At 44.0% G+C, this 19,304-nt stretch overlaps 1 protein-coding gene across 2 annotated transcripts in view; it reads right to left on the bottom strand.

Annotated features, from left to right (window-relative positions):
• Window positions 1-15,045: 15,045 nt before the first annotated feature.
• plekhm1 (pleckstrin homology domain containing, family M (with RUN domain) member 1) overlaps window positions 15,046-19,304 on the bottom strand; it is a 53,847-nt gene continuing 49,588 nt past the window's right edge. For both annotated transcript variants that reach the window (XM_048560859.2, XM_048560860.2), the window contains exon 12: window positions 15,046-16,528. In XM_048560859.2, the coding sequence (XP_048416816.1) occupies window positions 16,420-16,528 (109 nt within the window). In that variant the 3' untranslated portion in view covers window positions 15,046-16,419. The remainder of the gene's footprint in view (window positions 16,529-19,304) is intronic.

Below are 19,304 nucleotides of genomic sequence, written 5' to 3'. Positions count from 1 at the left end.
ACAGCCCATCACCACTTTTTCAGGAGCAACCAAGAATAAATGCTGGTCTTGCCATTTGAGAACAGGATGGACAGCTTTTCAGCAGAACAGGTTGTGATATTTTCAAGCCCACCCCGCTCCTCCCTCTGCCAACAGAACCCCACCCACGGCCGACAACATCGCTCCGCCCACAACCTCCACAGCCAGCAACCCCAGAGGAGACAGCCACACTGAGCCCTGCCGCATCTTCACCATCCCCCCAGACCTCACACTGACTGAGGACAAACGGTCAGTCCTAAGCAAGGGGCTCACCTTTGTCCCTCTACAACCACAGATCAACAAATACCAGTCACGTTTGGACACAGAGCAGTTTTTCCGCCGCCTTCAGCTCCACGCTTACTTCTTCAACCGGGAACCTAACCCTCCCTCCAGTGACCCCTTCACCTGCTTCCAAAACAAGTCCTCCTCCTGGACACCACCCCCAGGCCTCCTACCCTCCCTCGACCTCTTCATCTCCAACTGCCGTCGAGACATTAACCGCCTCAACCTCTCCACCCCTCTCACCCACTCCAACCTCTCCCCCGCAGAACGGGCAGCCCTCCGCTCCAACCCCAACATCACCATCAAACCCGCAGACAAGGGTGGCGCAGTGGTAGTATGGCGCACTGACCTCTACATCGCCAAGGTCAAACGCCAACTCTCCGACACCACCTCCTACTGCCCCCTTGATCATGACCCCACCCCCGAGCATCAAACCATCATCTCCAACACCATTCATGACCTCATCACCTCAGGGGACCTCCCACCCACAGCCTCCAACCTCATTGTTCCCCAACCCCGCACCGCCTGTTTCTATCTCCTTCCCAAAATCCACAAACCCGCTTGCCCTGGTCGACCCATCGTCTCAGCCTGTTCCTGCCCCACCGAACACATCTCCACATATCTGGACTCCATTTTCTCCCCTTTGGTCCAGGAACTCCCTACCTACGTCCGTGACACCACCCACGCCCTCCACCTCCTCCAGCACTTCCAATTCCCTGGCCCCCAACACCTCATTTTCACCATGGACGTCCAGTCCCTATACACCTGTATTCCGCATGCAGATGGCCTCAAGGCCCTCCGCTTCTTCCTGTCCCGCAGGCCCGACCAGTACCCCCCCCCACCGACACCCTCATCCGCCTAGCCAAACTCGTCCTCACCCTCAACAACTTCTCTTTCGATTCCTCCCACTTCCTACAGACAAAGGGGGTGGCCATTGTCACCCGCATGGGCCCCAGATATGCCTACCTCTTTGTAGGTTACATGGAACAGTCCCTCTTCCGCACCTACACAGGCCACAAACCCCACCTCTTCCTCCGGTACATTGATGGCTATATCGGCGCCGCCTCTTGCTCCCCAGAGGAGCTCGAACAGTTCATCCACTTCACCAACACCTTCCACCCCAACCTTCAGTTCACCTGGGCCATCTCCAGCACATCCCTCACCTTCCTGGACCTCTCAGTCTCCATCTCAGGCAACCAGCTTGTAACTGATGTCCATTTCAAGCCCACCGACTCCCACAGCTACCTAGAATACACCTCCTCCCACCCACCCTCGTGCAAAAATTCCATCCCTTATTCCCAATTCCTCCCATGATGAGGCATTCCATTCCCGCACATCCCAGATTTCCAAATTCTTCAAGGACCGCAACTTTCCACCCCACAGTGGTCGAGAACACCCTTGACTGTGTCTCCCGCATTTCCCACAACACATCCCTCACACCCCGCCCCTGCCACAACCGCCCAAAGAGGATCCTCCTCGTTCTCACACACCACCCCACCAACCTCCGGATACAACGCATCATCCTCCGACACTTCCGCCATCTACAATCCGACCCCACCACCCAAGACATTTTTTCATCCCCACCCTTGTCTGCTTTCTGGAGAGACCACTCTCTCCGTGACTCCCTTGTCCGCCCCACACTGCCCTCCAACCCCACCACACCCGGCACCTTCCCCTGCAACCGCAGGAAGTGCTAAACTTGCCCCACACCTCCGCCCTCACCCCTATCCCAGGTCCCAAGATGACTTTCCATATTAAGCAGAGGTTCACCTGCACACCTGCCAATGTGGTATATTGTATCCATTGTACCCGGTGTGGCTTCCTCTACATTGGGGAAACCAAGCGGAGGCTTGGGGACCGCTTTGCAGAACACCTCTGCTCGGTTCGCAATAAACAACTGCACCTCCCAGTCGCGAATGATTTCAACTCCCCCTCCCATTCTTTAGATGACACGTCCATCATGGGCCTCCTGCACTGCCACAATGATGCCACCCGAAGGTTGCAGGAACAGTAACTCATATTCCGCTTGGGAACCCTGCAGCCCAATGGTATCAATGTGGACTTCACCAGCTTCAAAATCTCCCCTTGCCCCACCGCATCCCAAAACCAGCCCAGTTCGTCCCCTCCCCCGACTGCACCACACAACCAGCCCAGCTCTTCCCCTCCACCCCCCACTGCATCCTAAAACCAGTCCAGCCTGTCTCTGCCTCCCTAACCTGTTCTTCCTGTCACCCATCCCTTCCTCCCACCCCAAGCCGCACCTCCATTTCCTACCTACTAACCTCATCCCACCTCCTTGACCTGTCCGTCTTCCCTGGACTGACCTATCCCCTCCCTACCTCCGCACCTATACTCTCCTCTCCATCTTCGGTCTGCCTCCCCCTCTCTCCCTATTTATTCCAGAACCCTCACCCCATCCCCCCTCTCTGATGCAGGGTCTAGGCCCGAAATGTCAGCTTTTGTGCTCCTGAGATGCTGTTTGGCCTGCTGAGTTCATCCAGCTTCACAGTTTATTATCAAGGTTTTGTTACCTTTTCTGAAACACAGAAACCCTGGGGGCACAGTGCTGCCTCACTCGTGCATTGCAGTTTCAAAAGGAGTGTAATTGGTTATAAATCTGCATTCTTTGTCATGCTTTTTTCTCCACTTTGCACTTCCCAATCTAGTGTGAACGAAGTAGAGAATTAAGTAAACTAGGGTGATCTTACATGCTACTTCACAACTGAGAGTTTGATGTTCCAAAGTGCCATAGGGAACTTCAGAACAAGAAGATAGTCCATTTGAGTGCTTTTTTGAGTAAAGTTGACATTGTGAAATGTGTGTCAAAACACTTCCTGATTTTGTAGCAGAACTGAACATGAGTTCGAGCTGAGGGTTAGGTCAGATGACACAGTGTAGTCTAAGTAGTGATCTTTATGATGACCTTTGAAACAGAAAATAGATGTAAATTTAGGAGAGAAATTTCAGATTATGTGAAGATGAAATTTCAATCAAGAATAAGGAGGAAGGCCTGATTAGCTCCTTTCTCTGCTACATGGGAAGAACATCAGATTGTATGTTACTTAACCACCACAACAATGAAAAACAAATTACTTTTGTCAAACTCTTAACAGTTTTTGATTAATATTTCAGTTCAACAGCAAATAAGACTGATAAAATAAAGCGTCAATAGCAGATACTGACTCTCAGCAGAGTCTGTAGATAACTTCATTAATAACTTGCATTAATAACTTCTGCATCAGTCAACTATGGAAACTTGCAATGAGTTCATTTGTGACAACATCGTCATTGATTTCTTACGTAAATTAAACACTGAAATTCTTCAATCAAGAGCACCTAACGCTAGGAAAAGAAGTTCAAACGACAGTGCATATAGAGACTAGGAAATTTTTCAAGAAGCGTGAAATGACAAAAGTTTTATTTAATTCAGAACATTTACAGAGAGTGTTGACTATTCAGAGTAACAATAGTACATTTGACTAGAGGAGCTAAATATCTATCTGAAAAATATATGCAACAGTGTGAAATCCTAAGCAATCTGCTGCTACAAAAACATGTCACAGGTATGGTTCCAAAACTCTACATAAGCAAAGACAAATCTATCCAACCTTACTCTGACAATTTGATTATTATAAGAAAAGAGATGATTTTCAAATATGTGGCACATTCTGAAGAACACAGTAGGCATGAAACCATATAGTTTCTAAGCTGACATTGGTGAGCCCCCCACAAAAGCAATGGAACAATTTCTTTATATGAGGAACAACCACTATAGATCAACAACATTACTCCTTTATCAAAGAAGTAACACCATGAATCATCGTAGCATTATTGACTGAGAAGAATACACAAAGTCATGAATAGTCCATACAATCCTGCAGCAAGTAGTACTTATTCTGGCCAATGTATAAGGCCACCATATTGAATAACTATCTAAAGGAAACCAGTAGAAAAAAAACACTTGCCAACTTCACCTCAAATGTTTCTATACTTAGTCATAGACTTTCCTTATCCACCTATCACCATAGATGATAGAGTTCAAAAAATAACACCTTTTCATAGAATCCCTGCATTGTGGAAGGAGACCATTTGGTCCATAGTAACCCATCCTGTAACCTGGCATTTCGCATGGCTAGCCCACCTACAGGGTAATTTAGCACGGCCAATCCACTTAACCAGCACATCTTTGGACTGTGGGTGGAAACCAGAGCAAAAGGAAGAAACCCTTGCAGTCATGGGGAAAATATACAAATTCTACACAGACCGTTACCTGAGGCTGGTATCAAACCCAGGTCCCTCAGACGGTGATGCTGCAGTGCTAACCAATGAGCCACCATGCTACCCCTTAATGTAAAAACAAGACCACAACCTGGTAGATTTTGACTGCCATGTATAGTTGGATGCAATGCTAACGTGCAGTAGAGTTTTACAGATGCTTAAACTTGAAGACACTTCATGATTTGCCTTCTCCTTGGCCAGTCTGTCTTGAATTCAAACTCTTAACTATGGCCCTAATATTGCACAATAAAATAGAAACATGAAAAAAAAGCTGGCAATGTGAGGTTACAAGGAGGAACACAGCGGGTGATCATGAGGCAAAATTAGTAACATACAACCAAAGTGAGGTAAGTATTTTAAAATGCATCCTTTTCAAGATTAAGAAAGGCTGAGTGGGATTTACTGCATCGTGAGCTATAGCAACAAAGTATTTAATGAGCTGATATCGATGCAAGCGTAGCAGGTCAGTGACTGCGGCATGGATTCTTTAAATATTAAGCAAAAAAATGTAGATGAGGTACTGGAGATATGGTAGGGACTAAGATGCGAGTTGGTTCGGAGCTAGAAAAATACAGTATTGGTGATGAACTAATTGTGGAGTTAAAGTATAGCTCTCAGCTGTGCAAAATATTGCTTTGAATTGATCTCAAACAGGAAATAGGATCAGCAGAGGAACAATGGTGTGGAGTTTTTAACATATGCAAATAAGATGATGTCCGTTAAGGGAATATTGAGTTGTGGGGCATTTTTGCTCATCCATACTCGATGCTAGAAAGGCAGCCTGCCAGCACTAAGACAGCCACATAATCAAAAGTGGCAAAGTAGTCAAATCTGAGTATCAGTTCATATATGCAAACTGATTCACTCTATATTATCAAGTGATAATGTGCAGGTAACATAAACAGGATGAGGTAAAGGGAATTGAATAGAAGTGACTAATCATAGCACAGCACAAAATGAACCCTGACTCTTTGTTTGCAAGTGGGAAGGGAAAACATATGCAGAAAACCACAAGTTGTGGATGAAATGATAATTAGAAAGATGTGACACCCCAGTCACATCAATACTCATCATGGAAAAATTGGGACAGCTTTTGTTTCTCTGGCACAGCTAACAAAATTATATTGCAAGTGATGTATTAAGTTCAGTATATGTGCGAGCAGGCAGTTAATATTTTATGATTACAACCATTCTTTTCAAACTGTAGTTTAAAAGAATTCAAGCAATTGTTCAAAGGAAGAAGTAAGATTAGAGATGTGAATGCAAACAATTGGAATATAACCTCATGGATGCATTGGGACAACTGTAGCCATCTTTATAATAATTATTTGATGACTTCAGCATTGCGTGGCCAAACTTCGCAATGCTTCCTTCATGTTAAAGAACACCTAATATACATATTTATATACTTTTTGTTACTATGGTATAAAATACTTTCTGACAAAATTGCAAAAGCATTGGATTACTTTAATTGTGAAAAGCAACATGATGTCTTGGTTTCCATAAAATAACAATAGATCTCCCTCCTGTGTCTTGAAATAACAAGGTGTAAAGCTGGAGGAACACAGCAGGCCAGGTAGCATCAGAGGAGCAGGAAAGCTGATGTTTCAGGTCTGGACCCTTCTTCAGAAATGGGGGAAGGGAAGGAGGCTCTGAAATAAATGGTGGGGGGGGGGGGGGGGTGAGGAAGTGGGGTGGGGATTGGTCAGTAAGGTGAGAGGAGCGCAAAGTGGGAAAAAAGACAGACAGGTCAAGGAGGCAGGGTCAAGAAGGGCAGGTCTTGGGATGAGTTGGTGGTGGGGAGATTTTGAAGCTTGTATATATCCTGGGTAGTGGGGTCAGATTGCATTGAGACCATTGGCTGCAGGGTTCTTAGGCTGAATATGAGGTGCTGTTCGTCCAGCCTTCGGGTGGCATTGTTGTGGCACTGGAGGAGGCCCAGGATGGGCATGTCATCCAAGGAGTGCGAGGGGGAGTTGAAGAGTTTCGCGACTGGGAGGTGTAGTTGTTTGTCATGAACCAAATGTAGGTGCTCCACAAAGCAGTCTCCAAGCCTCCGCTTGGTTTCTCCAATGTAGAGGAGGCCACATTGTGAACAGTGGTCACAATATACCACATTAGCAGATGTGCAGGTGAACATCTGTTTAATATGGAAGGTTTTCTTGGGGCCTGGGATGGAGGTGAGGGGGGAGGTGTAGGGGCAGGTGTAGCACCTACTGCGGTTGCATGGAAATGTGCTAGCGGTGGTGAGGCTAGTAGGGAGTGTGGAACGGATGAGGGAGTCATAAAGAGAGCGGTCCCTCCGGAAGCTAGATAAGGGTGGGGAGGGAAATATATCCTTGGTAGTGGGGTCAAATTGCAGGTGGTGGAAGTGGCAGGGAATGATGTGTTGAATCTGGAGGGTCTTGGGGTGATTCGTGAGGACAAGGGGGATTCTGTCTTTTTGTTATTGCGGGAAGGGGGTGTGAGGGCTGAGGTAAGGGAAACACAAGAGTTGTGGTTGAGGGCTTGACCACTGTTAAGGGGAAATCACCGCCCTTGAGAAACAAGGACATCTGGGATGTCCAGGAGTGAAATTCCTCATCTTGGGAGCAGATATGATGGAGGCAAAGGCATTGGGAATAGGAAATAGCATTCTTGCAGGAAGGTGGGTGAGAGGAGGTAAATTATTGGTAGCTGTGGAAGTCGGTGGGCTTGAAATAGATATCAGTTTCCAGGTGTTTACCACAGATGGAGTCAGAGAGGTCCAGGGAGGAGAAAGAGATATCAGAGATGGTCCAGGTGAACTTAAGGTTGGGTGGAAGGTGTTGATGAAGTGGATGAACTGTTCGAGCTTCTCGTGGGAGCACGAGGCGGCACCGATACAGTCATTGATAGAACGGAGGTGGGGTATGGGACCAGCGTAGCTGTGGAAGAGGGGCTGTTCCACGTATCCTACAAAGAGGCAGGCATATCTTGGGCCCGTGCGGGTGCTGATAGTTGAGATGTGGGTGGCTAAGTTCAGTTTCAAGCCTAAGCAACCAGCTGTTCACTGTGGCTGACATCGTAGCAAACCCAACCTTATTCATAGCTGAGCAGTTTGCAGTCTGCCACTGACTGTAATAAATGTTAGTAGTTGTGGAAAGCTTCTCTATGGCACCTGATCTGTCATGTTAGCCAAGATCACATGACTAATTACATAACATGTACAAGGAACAAGCGAGTCAGCCCATAGTGTGTGTGAATGTTTTGACTCATCACATTCCATTCCCCTCCCTGTTTCATCTAAACCTGTCTGCATTTACAAAACCATTTATGTTATTCCCCACAAGCACTTCAGAGAAACAAATTCTGCATTCTAATCTATCATTGTGGAAGACAGTTTTGTCTGAATTCTTTGTTAGATTTATTCATGACAATGGTACACTTATGGCTCCTAATTTTGGAATTTCCAAGCGGAAACACTTTCTCCATGTCTTTCCTATCAAATAACTTCATAATTTTAACAATTTTGATTAGGTCATTCTTCAGTCTTTCATTTTAGAAGCGGAGGTTTGGAGACCGCTTTGTAGAGCACCTGCATTCTATTTGCAACAAACGAACCATTTCAACTCTCTTCCCCTCCCCCCCCACCCCAGGCGTCCTCCCGTGCCACAATAACACCACCCAGAAACGGGAGCAGCTGCACCTCATATTCTGCCTTGAGATCCTACAGCCCAATGGCCTGAATGTGGACTTTACCAAACTAAACATCTCCCCAGCCCCAGCCTCATACCATGACCAAACTTCCCTCTCATCCCCACTTCCTTGACCTGACACAACCTGTCCATCTTCTCCTACCTATCCGTTCCTCCGACCTCACTGCCCAATCCCCACTACTGCCTACTTGCAATCACGTGTCACCATCCCACCTACCTTCCCCAGCCCCAGCCCCACCCCTCCCCTCTTTATTTTCTTTCAGAGCTCCCATCCCTCTCCCCCATTTCTGACCCAAACATCAACTTTCCTGCTCCTCTGATGCTGCCTGGCCTGGTGTGCTCCTCCAGCTCTACTCTGTGCTATCTCGTACTACTGCCTTGGCAGTTCTTACTATGCTCATGATCATCAGACTGATGTTATTGGTGCCAAGACCGGCTATCAAAACTACAGTTAAAGAGAACAATTTAACATGAATATTTTGAACAGTTTCGTGTGCAGTGTTTGCATGTTATTTTTTCACTCAAACAAATAATGTGCATCTACTTCTTTAATGTTCTTAAGTACATGAATCAATTCACAAACTTTATGTTTCAAAATAAACATTTATTAGGCTATTTATTCCTGACTCATTTTGTGTCAGAATGTAGCCCATACCAATAACTGCAGATAGATCAACTCATCGGTAATCTGTGGTTCAGTTGTGTTGGTTAAGGGAGAAATGTTGGTCAGGGTATTAAAAGAGCTCCCTATGCTTCAACTGTCTAAACCACTTGGACAGATAGGAATGGAATAACTCAACTCAACTAACGATTGCTGAGAAAGCCAGCTCACTTCAAACAACATTACAGCTCTATTTCAATGGAAAGCAAAGTGAGGTGAGATTATTGGGCAATTTTTTATGTTGATTGACAGTCCTACAGGTTAGGAAACTCCCCAGTCAGCCACATGGAACAGGAAATAATTTCTGAAAAATTAGCTCTTCACAGCTAATAAACACAGACATTATAATTCTTTAATACAAACAGGATACTCTGGAGATAACACAGTGTGGAGCTGGAGGAGCATACTAGGTCAGGCAGCATCAGAGGAGCAGGAAAGGTGACGTTTTGGGTCAGGACCTGTCTTCAGAAAAATGCCCTCGCCCGTGTCTCCCACATTTCCCACCACTCATCCCTCACACCCTGTTCCCACAGTAACAACCAAAAAAAAATCCTCCTTGTCCTCACGTACCACCCCACCAACCTCCGGATCCAATGCACCATTCTCCGACACTTCCGCCATCTGCAATCTGACCCCACCACCAGACACATTTTTCCCTCCCCACTCGTCTGCTTTCCAGAGGGACCACTCTCTCCATGACTCCCTTGTCCACTCCACACTCCCCTCCAGCCCCACCACACCTGGCACTTTTCCCTGCAACTGCAGGAAGTGCTACACCTACCCCCACACCTCTTCCCTCACCCCCATCTTTCCACATCAAGCAGAGGTTCACCTGCACATCTGCTAACGTGGTATACTGCATCCACTGTACCTGTTGTGGCCTCCTCTACATTGGGAAAACCAAGCAGAAGCTTGGGGACCGCTTTGCAGAACACCTACGCTCAGTCTGCAATAAACAACTGCACCTCCCAGTCGCAAACCATTTCGACCACCCCCCCCCCCGCTGCCCATTCCTCAGATGACATGTCTATCTTGGGCGTCCTACAGTGCCACAACGATGCCACCTGAAGGTTACAGTTTAAGCACCTCATATTCTGCTTGGGAACCCTGCAGCCCAATGGTATCAATGTGGATTTCACAAGCTTCAAAATCTCCCAAGTCTCCGCTCCCCCTACCACATCCCAAAACCAGCCCAGTTCATCCCCGCCTCCCTAACCTATTCTTCCTCTCACCTGTCCACCCCCCCTCCTCAAGCCGCACCCCCATTTCCTACTTACTCACCTCAACCCACCCCCTTGAGCTGTCCATCCTCTCTGGACTGACATATCTCCACCTACCTCCCCACCTGCACTCACCTTTACTGGCTCCATCCCCACCTCTTTAACTTGTCTGTCTCATCTCCACCTATCATCTTCTCAATCCATCTTTGATCCACCTCCCCCCCTCTCCCTATTTATTTCAGAACTGTCTTCCCCTCCCCCATTTCTGAAGAAAGGTCTAGGCCCAAAACATCAGGACAATTTCGTTATAAAGGATGAGGCAAGGGGTGGTCTCTTTCATAAAGGGCAGGCCTTTCCATTCAAAGGACCATTCATGGGCTGAAAGTGCCCAAACAAGAGGATGTTCCCAACCCTACTATCCAGGAGGAGAACCAATCTTTACAGAGCAGCTTCCCCCTGCTTCTAAGATGCTGCTGGGTTGATCCAGCTCCACACCTTGTTATCTCTGCTGCCTGACCTCCTCTGTTCTTCCAGCATCACACTGTGTTGTCACTGACTCTAGCATCTGAAGTTCTTGCTATCTCCCAGGATATTCTGGAAGTACTCAACAAGTCAAGCAGCATTTATGGAGAGAAAGATAGAGATAACAGGCTGAATTGTACAGCTGGGTTAGCATGGACACATCCACGAGCAGAAAGTGGCGTCAATCCTCCAACAACAAATTTTGTATATCCTGATGGATTTGTTTCTAAGTCTCCATCTGGCTATTCACTAGATGGCAACTTGGCTCGTGATCCTTTCAGGATGGAGGTCACCCCCCCCCACCAATCCAAAAGAGTTAGCAGCTAGAGGACCAACAATTGTTCAGTTTCAGTAACACCACCAGAAATAGTGGCCACTGCAGCAGACCAGAATCAGCCCCCATAAAAGGAAGCCCTGTAATGAAGGAAAATTGGTTAGACTCAGCAAGTCCAGGCCAGGGACAATTTCTTTATAGAGGATGAGGCAAGGGGTGGTCTCTGTCATAAAGGGTAGGCCTTTCCATTCAGAGGACCATTCATGGGCTGACAGTGCCCAAACAGGAGGATTTTCCCAACCCTATTATCCAGGAGGAGAACCAATCTTTACAGAGCAGCTTCCCCATGTAATGTCAGCCTTACAATACCAGCAGTATTGGTATTCAGTTCCCATCAACTGGCTAATTACAGATCTCAATTGGTCTCCAGCAGGGAAGTCATTCTAGACCTTCTCTGCCCTTAACTTAATTGAGAGGCACTGCACCCCTGCATCTTCCTTCCTCATTCCCCCAGAGATACTCTGCATGAAGTGGAGTCAGTATTAAATTCTAAATGCTTCAGAGTGAAAGAAATTGGAGGTTCAGTGCATCTTGTAGGTGTTACACCTCCAACAACTTTAAAATCCAAATGACATCTAACACCCAGATGAACAGCAGCAGGGACAAGGGAAAGCCACCATCTGTACATTCCCATCCAAGCCACTCACCATCCTGATTTGGAATTATGTTGCCATTCCTTCACTGTCACTGAGTCAAAACCTGGATTTCCTTCTAAATTCCACTGTGGGTGTACTTAGTAATGGTTTATGAAGTCAGCTCATCAGCGCTTCTCAAAACTCATTGCTGGATTTACCAGCAATGCCCAATTCCAGTCATAAGTAGTAAACAATTTGCCTAGAAAAAAATATTGCCAATATACCCATTTTTGATGAGCGAAGCACATAATATTCTAAACTAGCCTATTAGCACACTTCTGCATTTTATTAAATGTGAAATTACTGTGGCAATGCTCATTGTATTGGTAACTTAGTGGTTGTGTCAATGAACTGAGATTTGTCACAAGTGAATTCATTGAAATTCTGATATCAGCCATTTCTGGCAATTTCTAAAACCAATGCCAATCGTAAAAGCAACTATTTATCTCTGATGAACAGTAACAATGATCAAAACAGAATTTATCTGCCCAAATTAACTAAACATTCTTTAATCTACTTCATCTGATTCCACTATGTATCATATATTTAAAGCAAATTTTAATTTTAATTTGCATTTTATATAGCATATTTAACATAATAAAATGACTCAAAGGGTTTTGCAGTGAGAGATAAGATCAAACATGGTGGGATGTTATGGTAAGCGGCCAGGTAAGGAAGTGTTGGAGGTTGATGATTGTAAGGATGTTTGTGAGGGTTGTAAGAGATCTACAAGATGGAGGGGCTTAAGTCCTGACTATGGATCCCCAGACCTAAGACCCTGCTTTTGATGGTAAAATACAGGTGGAAATTTTGGTAATGATTATGAACTGATTGAGAGGTTTGAAATTCAGCTGAAATTCAAGCCAGATAACAACCCTACATACCACCAGGGGCATCTAGCAACATGAAGGGATTTAAACCATTTAATTGGTCATTTATCTCCTCGCTGTTTGTGGGGCCTGTTCATGCTCAAGAAAACTGGTGTTCCTTTTCAATCTAAACAATTTCAATGTAGATTTAAACAATTTTGTGCAGGCCATACTTTGAGATGACTAACTTCTCACGTGATCAGCTTCCGATTTCTGCTGGTAGGCTTTTTCCTTAGCAAACAGGATCAAGAAAGGGAACTAATTACTCACCACATTGTAGTTACTTACTATAATCATAGAATCCCTACAGTGTGGAAACAGGCCCTTCAGCCCAACAAGTCCACACCGAACCACAGAGCATCCAACCCAGACCTCTTTCTCCCCTAATCTACACATCCCTGACGTTTCAGGGCTCCTCTTCAAACGAAAATGTCAACTTTCCTGCTCCTCTGATGCTACCTGGCCTGCTGTGTTCCTCCAGTTCCACACTGTTATCTGACTCCAGCATCTGCGGTTCTTACTATCTCTGGCCAAATTGGGAGATGTTGTGGAAATATCTGTTCTTGGTGGTGGAGTAAATTTGTGTTTGGAATTGCATCTGGGGGAGTCACACATGATACCAAAGTTACCAGGGAGAAGTATAGAAATGATATTTCCGTTCATTTTGAACAATGTTGATTAAGATGTGTGCCAAGGCAGGGAGATTGAGGACATTGAGAGTAGTAGTCACGGAGTCATGACAAAAAGTACCGGAGCTGGGGAAAGCAGAGCGAATGGTGAAAGAGAAGTAAAAGCAGCTCTGGCTGTGACTAGACAGATAGGAATGCAATCACGTGAATGCAGTCCTACTCATTTGGCCAATCGATGAGGCGCATTCAGCCAGGGTGAAGAAATCAACCATGTCAAAGACTATAGACTGGCTAAGATGATGAGGAAGGATAAATTACCATGATTACAGTTACCTTGCACGTGATTGCGACTTCAGTAAGGCTTGTTTCAGTATTGTGGCGAGGGTGAATACTGATGCAAAGTACTCATTTAGGATTCCACCCACTTCCTCTGCCTCCAAGCACAAGCTCCCCCCTTTATCCTCAAGTGATCCTATCTTCTCCTTAGTTATCCTCTTGTTTTCAACATATCTATAGAATGCCTTGGGATTCTCTTCAATCGTATTTGCTAGTCATTTTGCCCTTCTTGCTCTGCTAATTCCCTGCTGGGGTTCTTGCCTGCTCTCCTTCTATTCCTTGTGGGCCCTGTCAGTTTTTAGCTTCCTAAACCTTACACATGCTTGTTTTTTCCCTTTTGACTAAATTCACAACCTCCTTCATTATCCGAGGGTCACTTACCTTGCCATCCTTGTCCTTCCTCCTTACAGGAATGGCCTCCTTCTGTGCAATGACAATTCTGTAATCGATCACGACAAGTTAGCAAAGCCATTAAGAAAAACAAACCAAGCACAAGGGATAGCATTGAAAAGCAGGGAAGTTATCTAAACCTACATTGAGCTTTGTTTTTTTTAAAAATATTGTGCAGTTGTGTTCATCAAATTACAGAAAGGGCTTACAGGCAGATAGTACTGAAGTGATTTACAAAGATGACACCAGAAATATCAAGGTGTATGTTGTATATCATGAAAGGACTGACAGTCTGAATCTTTTCAAAAATAAGAGGGCTGGGAAATGATCCAAAGAGGATTTTAAAATTTATGGAAGTTTGAGAGAGAGTGGAAATGGACAGAACAGGTTATTTCATGGGAGAGCCTAAGTAAAGACCTTTAGGGTAAAATCACCAATAAATCTAACAGGGGATTCAGCAAAAGCTTTTGCACAGAGGAGAGAGTGGTAAAAATATGGAACATGCTATCACGTAGAATGCCTGAAACAAAAAGTAATGATACATTTACAGAGAAACTAGAAAGACAAAAACCCGAAAGAACTAGATGCTATAAACCAGGAACAAAAAGTCACTGGAAAAGCCCAGGACTGGCAGCATCTGTGAAGGAAAAATCAGAGTTAACATTTCAGGTCCAGTGACCCTTCCTCAGACAGAAGAACAGTTGGACAGACAAATGAGTTGATGATAATCTGGCTGCGAGGTGAATAGTTGTTAATGGACACTGTTAGTGGTTAACAACAGGTAGCATGTAATGGCCAGGTTATGTGATAACAAGGCCTGGTTATGTGGGGGAGGGGGCTGGGACAGAGAGTTCAGGCCCTAAAATTGTTGAACTCAGTGCTGAGTTTGGAGGGCTGCAGATTTCCTGAGTTCTAGAAAGGTCGAAAGGAACAGATGGTTGACGATGGTAGATTCAGTCAACATAAAGCTGGGAGTATACTGGAGTGGAGAATGAATACAAAACTGGATTGGTTGGGCTGAATGGCCTGTTTCTACCTCATCTACCCTATGTAATGATATGTAGAGGGAACACAATCAGATTACACTGAAATACACCCTGCCAAAAAGTTAGTTTGATCTTGTTGCCAAGATTGTCACACGTTTGGGTTTAAAAGAGTCCAAATATTCTTTGCACATTTAAAAATCAAATCTTTAATGACAACATTCTGTTCTTAAGAAAATAGAATTTGTCTACAGAGATTGTTTAGTAAATCTAGTCATGATCTTTGATTGAATGAAAGCATAGTCTGTATGCCAAAAAGCTGATAATACAAAAAGAAAAGTACAAAGTTTAAGATTATTATATGGCTGTTATGTCCATAGTTGGAAGACCGCAAGAAGTAATGCTCTTACAAACCTATAACACACTGTATAAATCCAGAATTTTTTGAAATATCTAGATTCTTGTAAAGTTATCTACGTCAGTGAAATTAAACACTGCAGCTCTAAAAAAACTGCTGCTTTTGGATTTTCTTCCTTCCTATTAAAGATGAACCGAGTCCGGATTTGTCTGCCAGTAGAATAGATGTTTCTGCAGGGCTGATGAATTTAAACACATCAGGAATGAAAGGGTCCTGCAAATTCAGCACCTCTGCAACCATTTTGGACCAATTTTGACAGTCAAGTATAAACTCCCATTGGAAATAAATAAGTTCTTAAACTACAGATAGGTAATATTAAACTTATCCATATTTATGCAGAATGTTTCAGAAACGGCACTAAAATATATCCAGCTACACAAATGCATCATTACGATAATGACCAGTAACTTAAACATTCTCAAGTCAAATGCTTTAAAAGCAGATCTGCTATCTGTATTACAGTTAATCTTTTAAAATAGGAAAAAATGAAATCTCTGATTAGTGTCAGATGTACCAAGAAAAGTGCACATGCCCCATTGGCACAAGTGTTAATATACAGCAGACGTCCCGCCATGTTGGTGGAAATTTAAATATTTAATGTGTATTTACAAGGGTTAGTTTGCAAAGTGCAATTCAAAGCAGCAAGATCTTTTTACAGCGATTTTAACCTACGAATACTGTATGTACACATACTGTACATGTGGTGTACATTCAATATCCATAAATTGCTGATATAATTTACATGTTATAACAAATCTATATGTATGGATTTAAAAATGATTGAAGCATTACAAAAAAGAAAATGAGACTGTACACGTCAAACACTTTCTAACAGCATAATATATTAAGTGTGTGAAGTTGAAATCCAGCTGCAAGCAACTTCCTTAGTAACAAATCCCATCTTAGCAGTGCACCGGTGTCTAACATACTGAACCTACATTATTCTCAGGAAAAGAAGCTGCACACCACCTCAATAAGACATAAAGTTCTCTTGAAAGGAAATAAGTGAAAGCTTCTGCCTTCAGAAGTGGGTTGCAGACCAGTTTATATTGCACCATTTCTGATAAGAGTTTGTGTTGCCCTTGAAAGCGGCAGAAATTCAAAGATCCATACACAGCACAAAGTTCATCTTCTCCCACGTATGTGGTCTTCAATGTAGATCAATAGTTAATACTTCATCTTGCTCTGCTGGTATTTTTGTTTGCGCACACAGCGGGGACATGATAAGACCCCAGCCTTGCAATCCTTGTGGAAGACAGTCTTGCATTCTTTACACCTGAGCATTGAAAGGAACAATTAGATAAGTTGTGGGGGATGTCAATTATCTGCAAATAACTTCGGCATTGAACACGCTAATTTTTCTTTTTTTGAGAGTGATACTTTTGAGCACAAGTTATGGGAATAAAACTGGAGTTCAAAGAGATCTCAAGTGCCATGCATTATTTTCAAAAGCCAATAAGCTTGTGTGTAATATCAAATGTAAAATTAGTTCATTTAATATTGAAACTTATTGAATTTTTTGGTGTCTGCCTCAATCACCATTGCATCCTAGCTATCCAAAACCTTTTAGCTACGAAGTGTAGGATCAAGAAAAATAAAAACAACAAAAAATATGGGAGGTTAGAGAGTAGTGACTTTTGCCACTTGACTGTGTGAATGGGCTAATGGGAGTGGATAATTCGTTTCTGATCAGTGCATCTAGATGGAAAGACGCTGCCCCATTAGTTAGAGCAGAGGGGGCAGAAAACCATCCTGATAAAAGGTAAGGTATAAGATATAGGGTTGAATAGGAAATATATTAAGTAGTAAACCAAAGAAGAAGAAATTGTGTATGTAATGGAATTAGTAACTCAACAGAATGCACAAGAATGAAAAAATGGCAAATTAAAGTAATTGTGGCTTTGTGAGGGGTAGGTCATGCCTTACAAACCTTATCGAGTTTTTTGAGGATGTGACTAGAAAAGTTGATGAGGGTCGAGCTGTGGATGTGGTGTATATGGACTTCAGTAAGGCATTTGATAAGGTTCCCCATGGTAGGCTCATTCAGAAGGTCAGGAGGAATGGGATACAGGGGAACTTAGCTGCTTGGATACAGAATTGGCTGGCCAACAGAAGACAGCGAGTGGTAGTAGAAGGAAAATATTCTGCCTGGAAGTCAGTGGTGAGTGGAGTTCCACAGGGCTCTGTCCTTGGGCCTCTACTGTTTGTAATTTTTATTAATGACTTGGACGAGGGAATTGAAGGATGGGTCAGCAAGTTTGCAGACGACACAAAGGTCGGAGGTGTCGTTGACAGTGTAGAGGGCTGTTGTAGGCTGCAGCGGGACATTGACAGGATGCAGAGATGGGCTGAGAGGTGGCAGATGGAGTTCAACCTGGATAAATGCGAGGTGATGCATTTTGGAAGGTCGAATTTGAAAGCTGAGTACAGGATTAAGGATAGGATTCTTGGCAGCGTGGAGGAACAGAGGGATCTTGGTGTGCAGATACATAGATCCCTTAAAATGGCCACCCAAGTGGACAGGGTTGTTAAGAAAGCATATGGTGTTTTGGCTTTCATTAACAGGGGGATTGAGTTTAAGAGTAGTGAGATCTTGTTGCAGCTCTATAAAACTTTGGTTAGACCACACTTGGAATACTGCGTCCAGTTCTGGGCGCCCTATTATAGGAAAGATGTGGATGCTTTGGAGAGGGTTCAGAGGAGGTTTATCAGGATGCTGCCTGGACTGGAGGGCTTATCTTATGGAGAGGTTGACTGAGCTCGGTCTCTTTTCATTGGAGAAAAGGAGGAGGAGAGGGGACCTAATTGAGGTATACAAGATAATGAGAGGCATAGATAGAGTTGATAGCCAGAGACTATTTCCCAGGGCAGAAATGGCTAGCACGAAGGGTCATAGTTTTAAGCTGGTTGGTGGAAAGTATAGAGGGGATGTCAGAGGCAGGTTCTTTACGCAGAGAGTTGTAAGAGCATGGAATGCGTTGCCAGCAGCAGTTGTGGAAGCAAGGTCATTGGGGTCATTTAAGAGACTGCTGGACATGTATATGGTCACAGAAATTTGAGGGTGCATACATGAGGATCAGTGGTCGGCACAACATTGTGGGCTGAAGGGCCTGTTCTGTGCTGTACTGTTCTATGTTCTATGTTCTAAAGTATTATGGAGTCAAGCTTTGAAAAGTACATGAACTGGCAACTTAATATCTTTTAAATTGCCTGATGCTTCATTTGACAGAAAGGCCTGTAAATGCTGACAAACTGAGTTACAAATGTCAGTCTGAACTTTTCTATACAAAGGAGAAAGAATAGCACTACACAGCATGTGGTTCATTATTTATTTGAACAAAGGATAGCTTGAAATAGGCAATTTCAAAAAGTGCATGTCTCTGAGAGTAGAGGGGATGCAAATCTTTCTAATGTCACTGAATGAAATATTTCCAATATATTTCTCATTACTTATTGACACAAACCTATCCAGAATTAAACACTCAACACAGTCAAACTCAGAAACCATAAAGCATCAAGAAAATGTTTCATTTGAGCTTTAAGGAGTAATTTTGACAGAATGAGGCAAAAGTACATTGTTTGAACAGAATGGATATACAGTTTTATTGTGCATCTAACTGCATTAAGCACAACATTTCTCTACTTGTTAAAACATTTAGCTAATATACTGATTCATCACTAATCCTGCGTATTGACAAGTCAAAGTTACTCATAAAATAAGCCCAAATTCTAGAACAATGGACACAGCGCCCTAACTGCATCAAGTGAACTTTATTGATCAATGAAGATACAGTAAACCGGCTGTCACACTGTTCTGACCAGTGTTCTTGATGATGCTCCCATGCAGTTAGAAAAGACAAATACAAATCAAACTCCCGTCCAGCAGCAGAAGCTTCAGCAGCTGATATTTTCCCAGCTGGGGTCTACAAGGCCGGAGGTCAATTTCTGGTCAAGAAGCTCGGTGAATTCTTTCAGTCCATGAGGGAACAAGGAACCATCCCAAAGAATGTGAATAGGTCTCCACTTTCTGTCTGGACAATTTGAGAAGGAAC

The sequence above is a fragment of the Stegostoma tigrinum genome, chromosome 31 (assembly GCF_030684315.1).
Source record: "Stegostoma tigrinum isolate sSteTig4 chromosome 31, sSteTig4.hap1, whole genome shotgun sequence".
Taxonomy (NCBI): domain Eukaryota; kingdom Metazoa; phylum Chordata; class Chondrichthyes; order Orectolobiformes; family Stegostomatidae; genus Stegostoma; species Stegostoma tigrinum.
The sequence above is the reverse complement of the archived record's forward strand: the minus strand, read 5'-3'. Positions and strand labels throughout refer to the sequence as shown.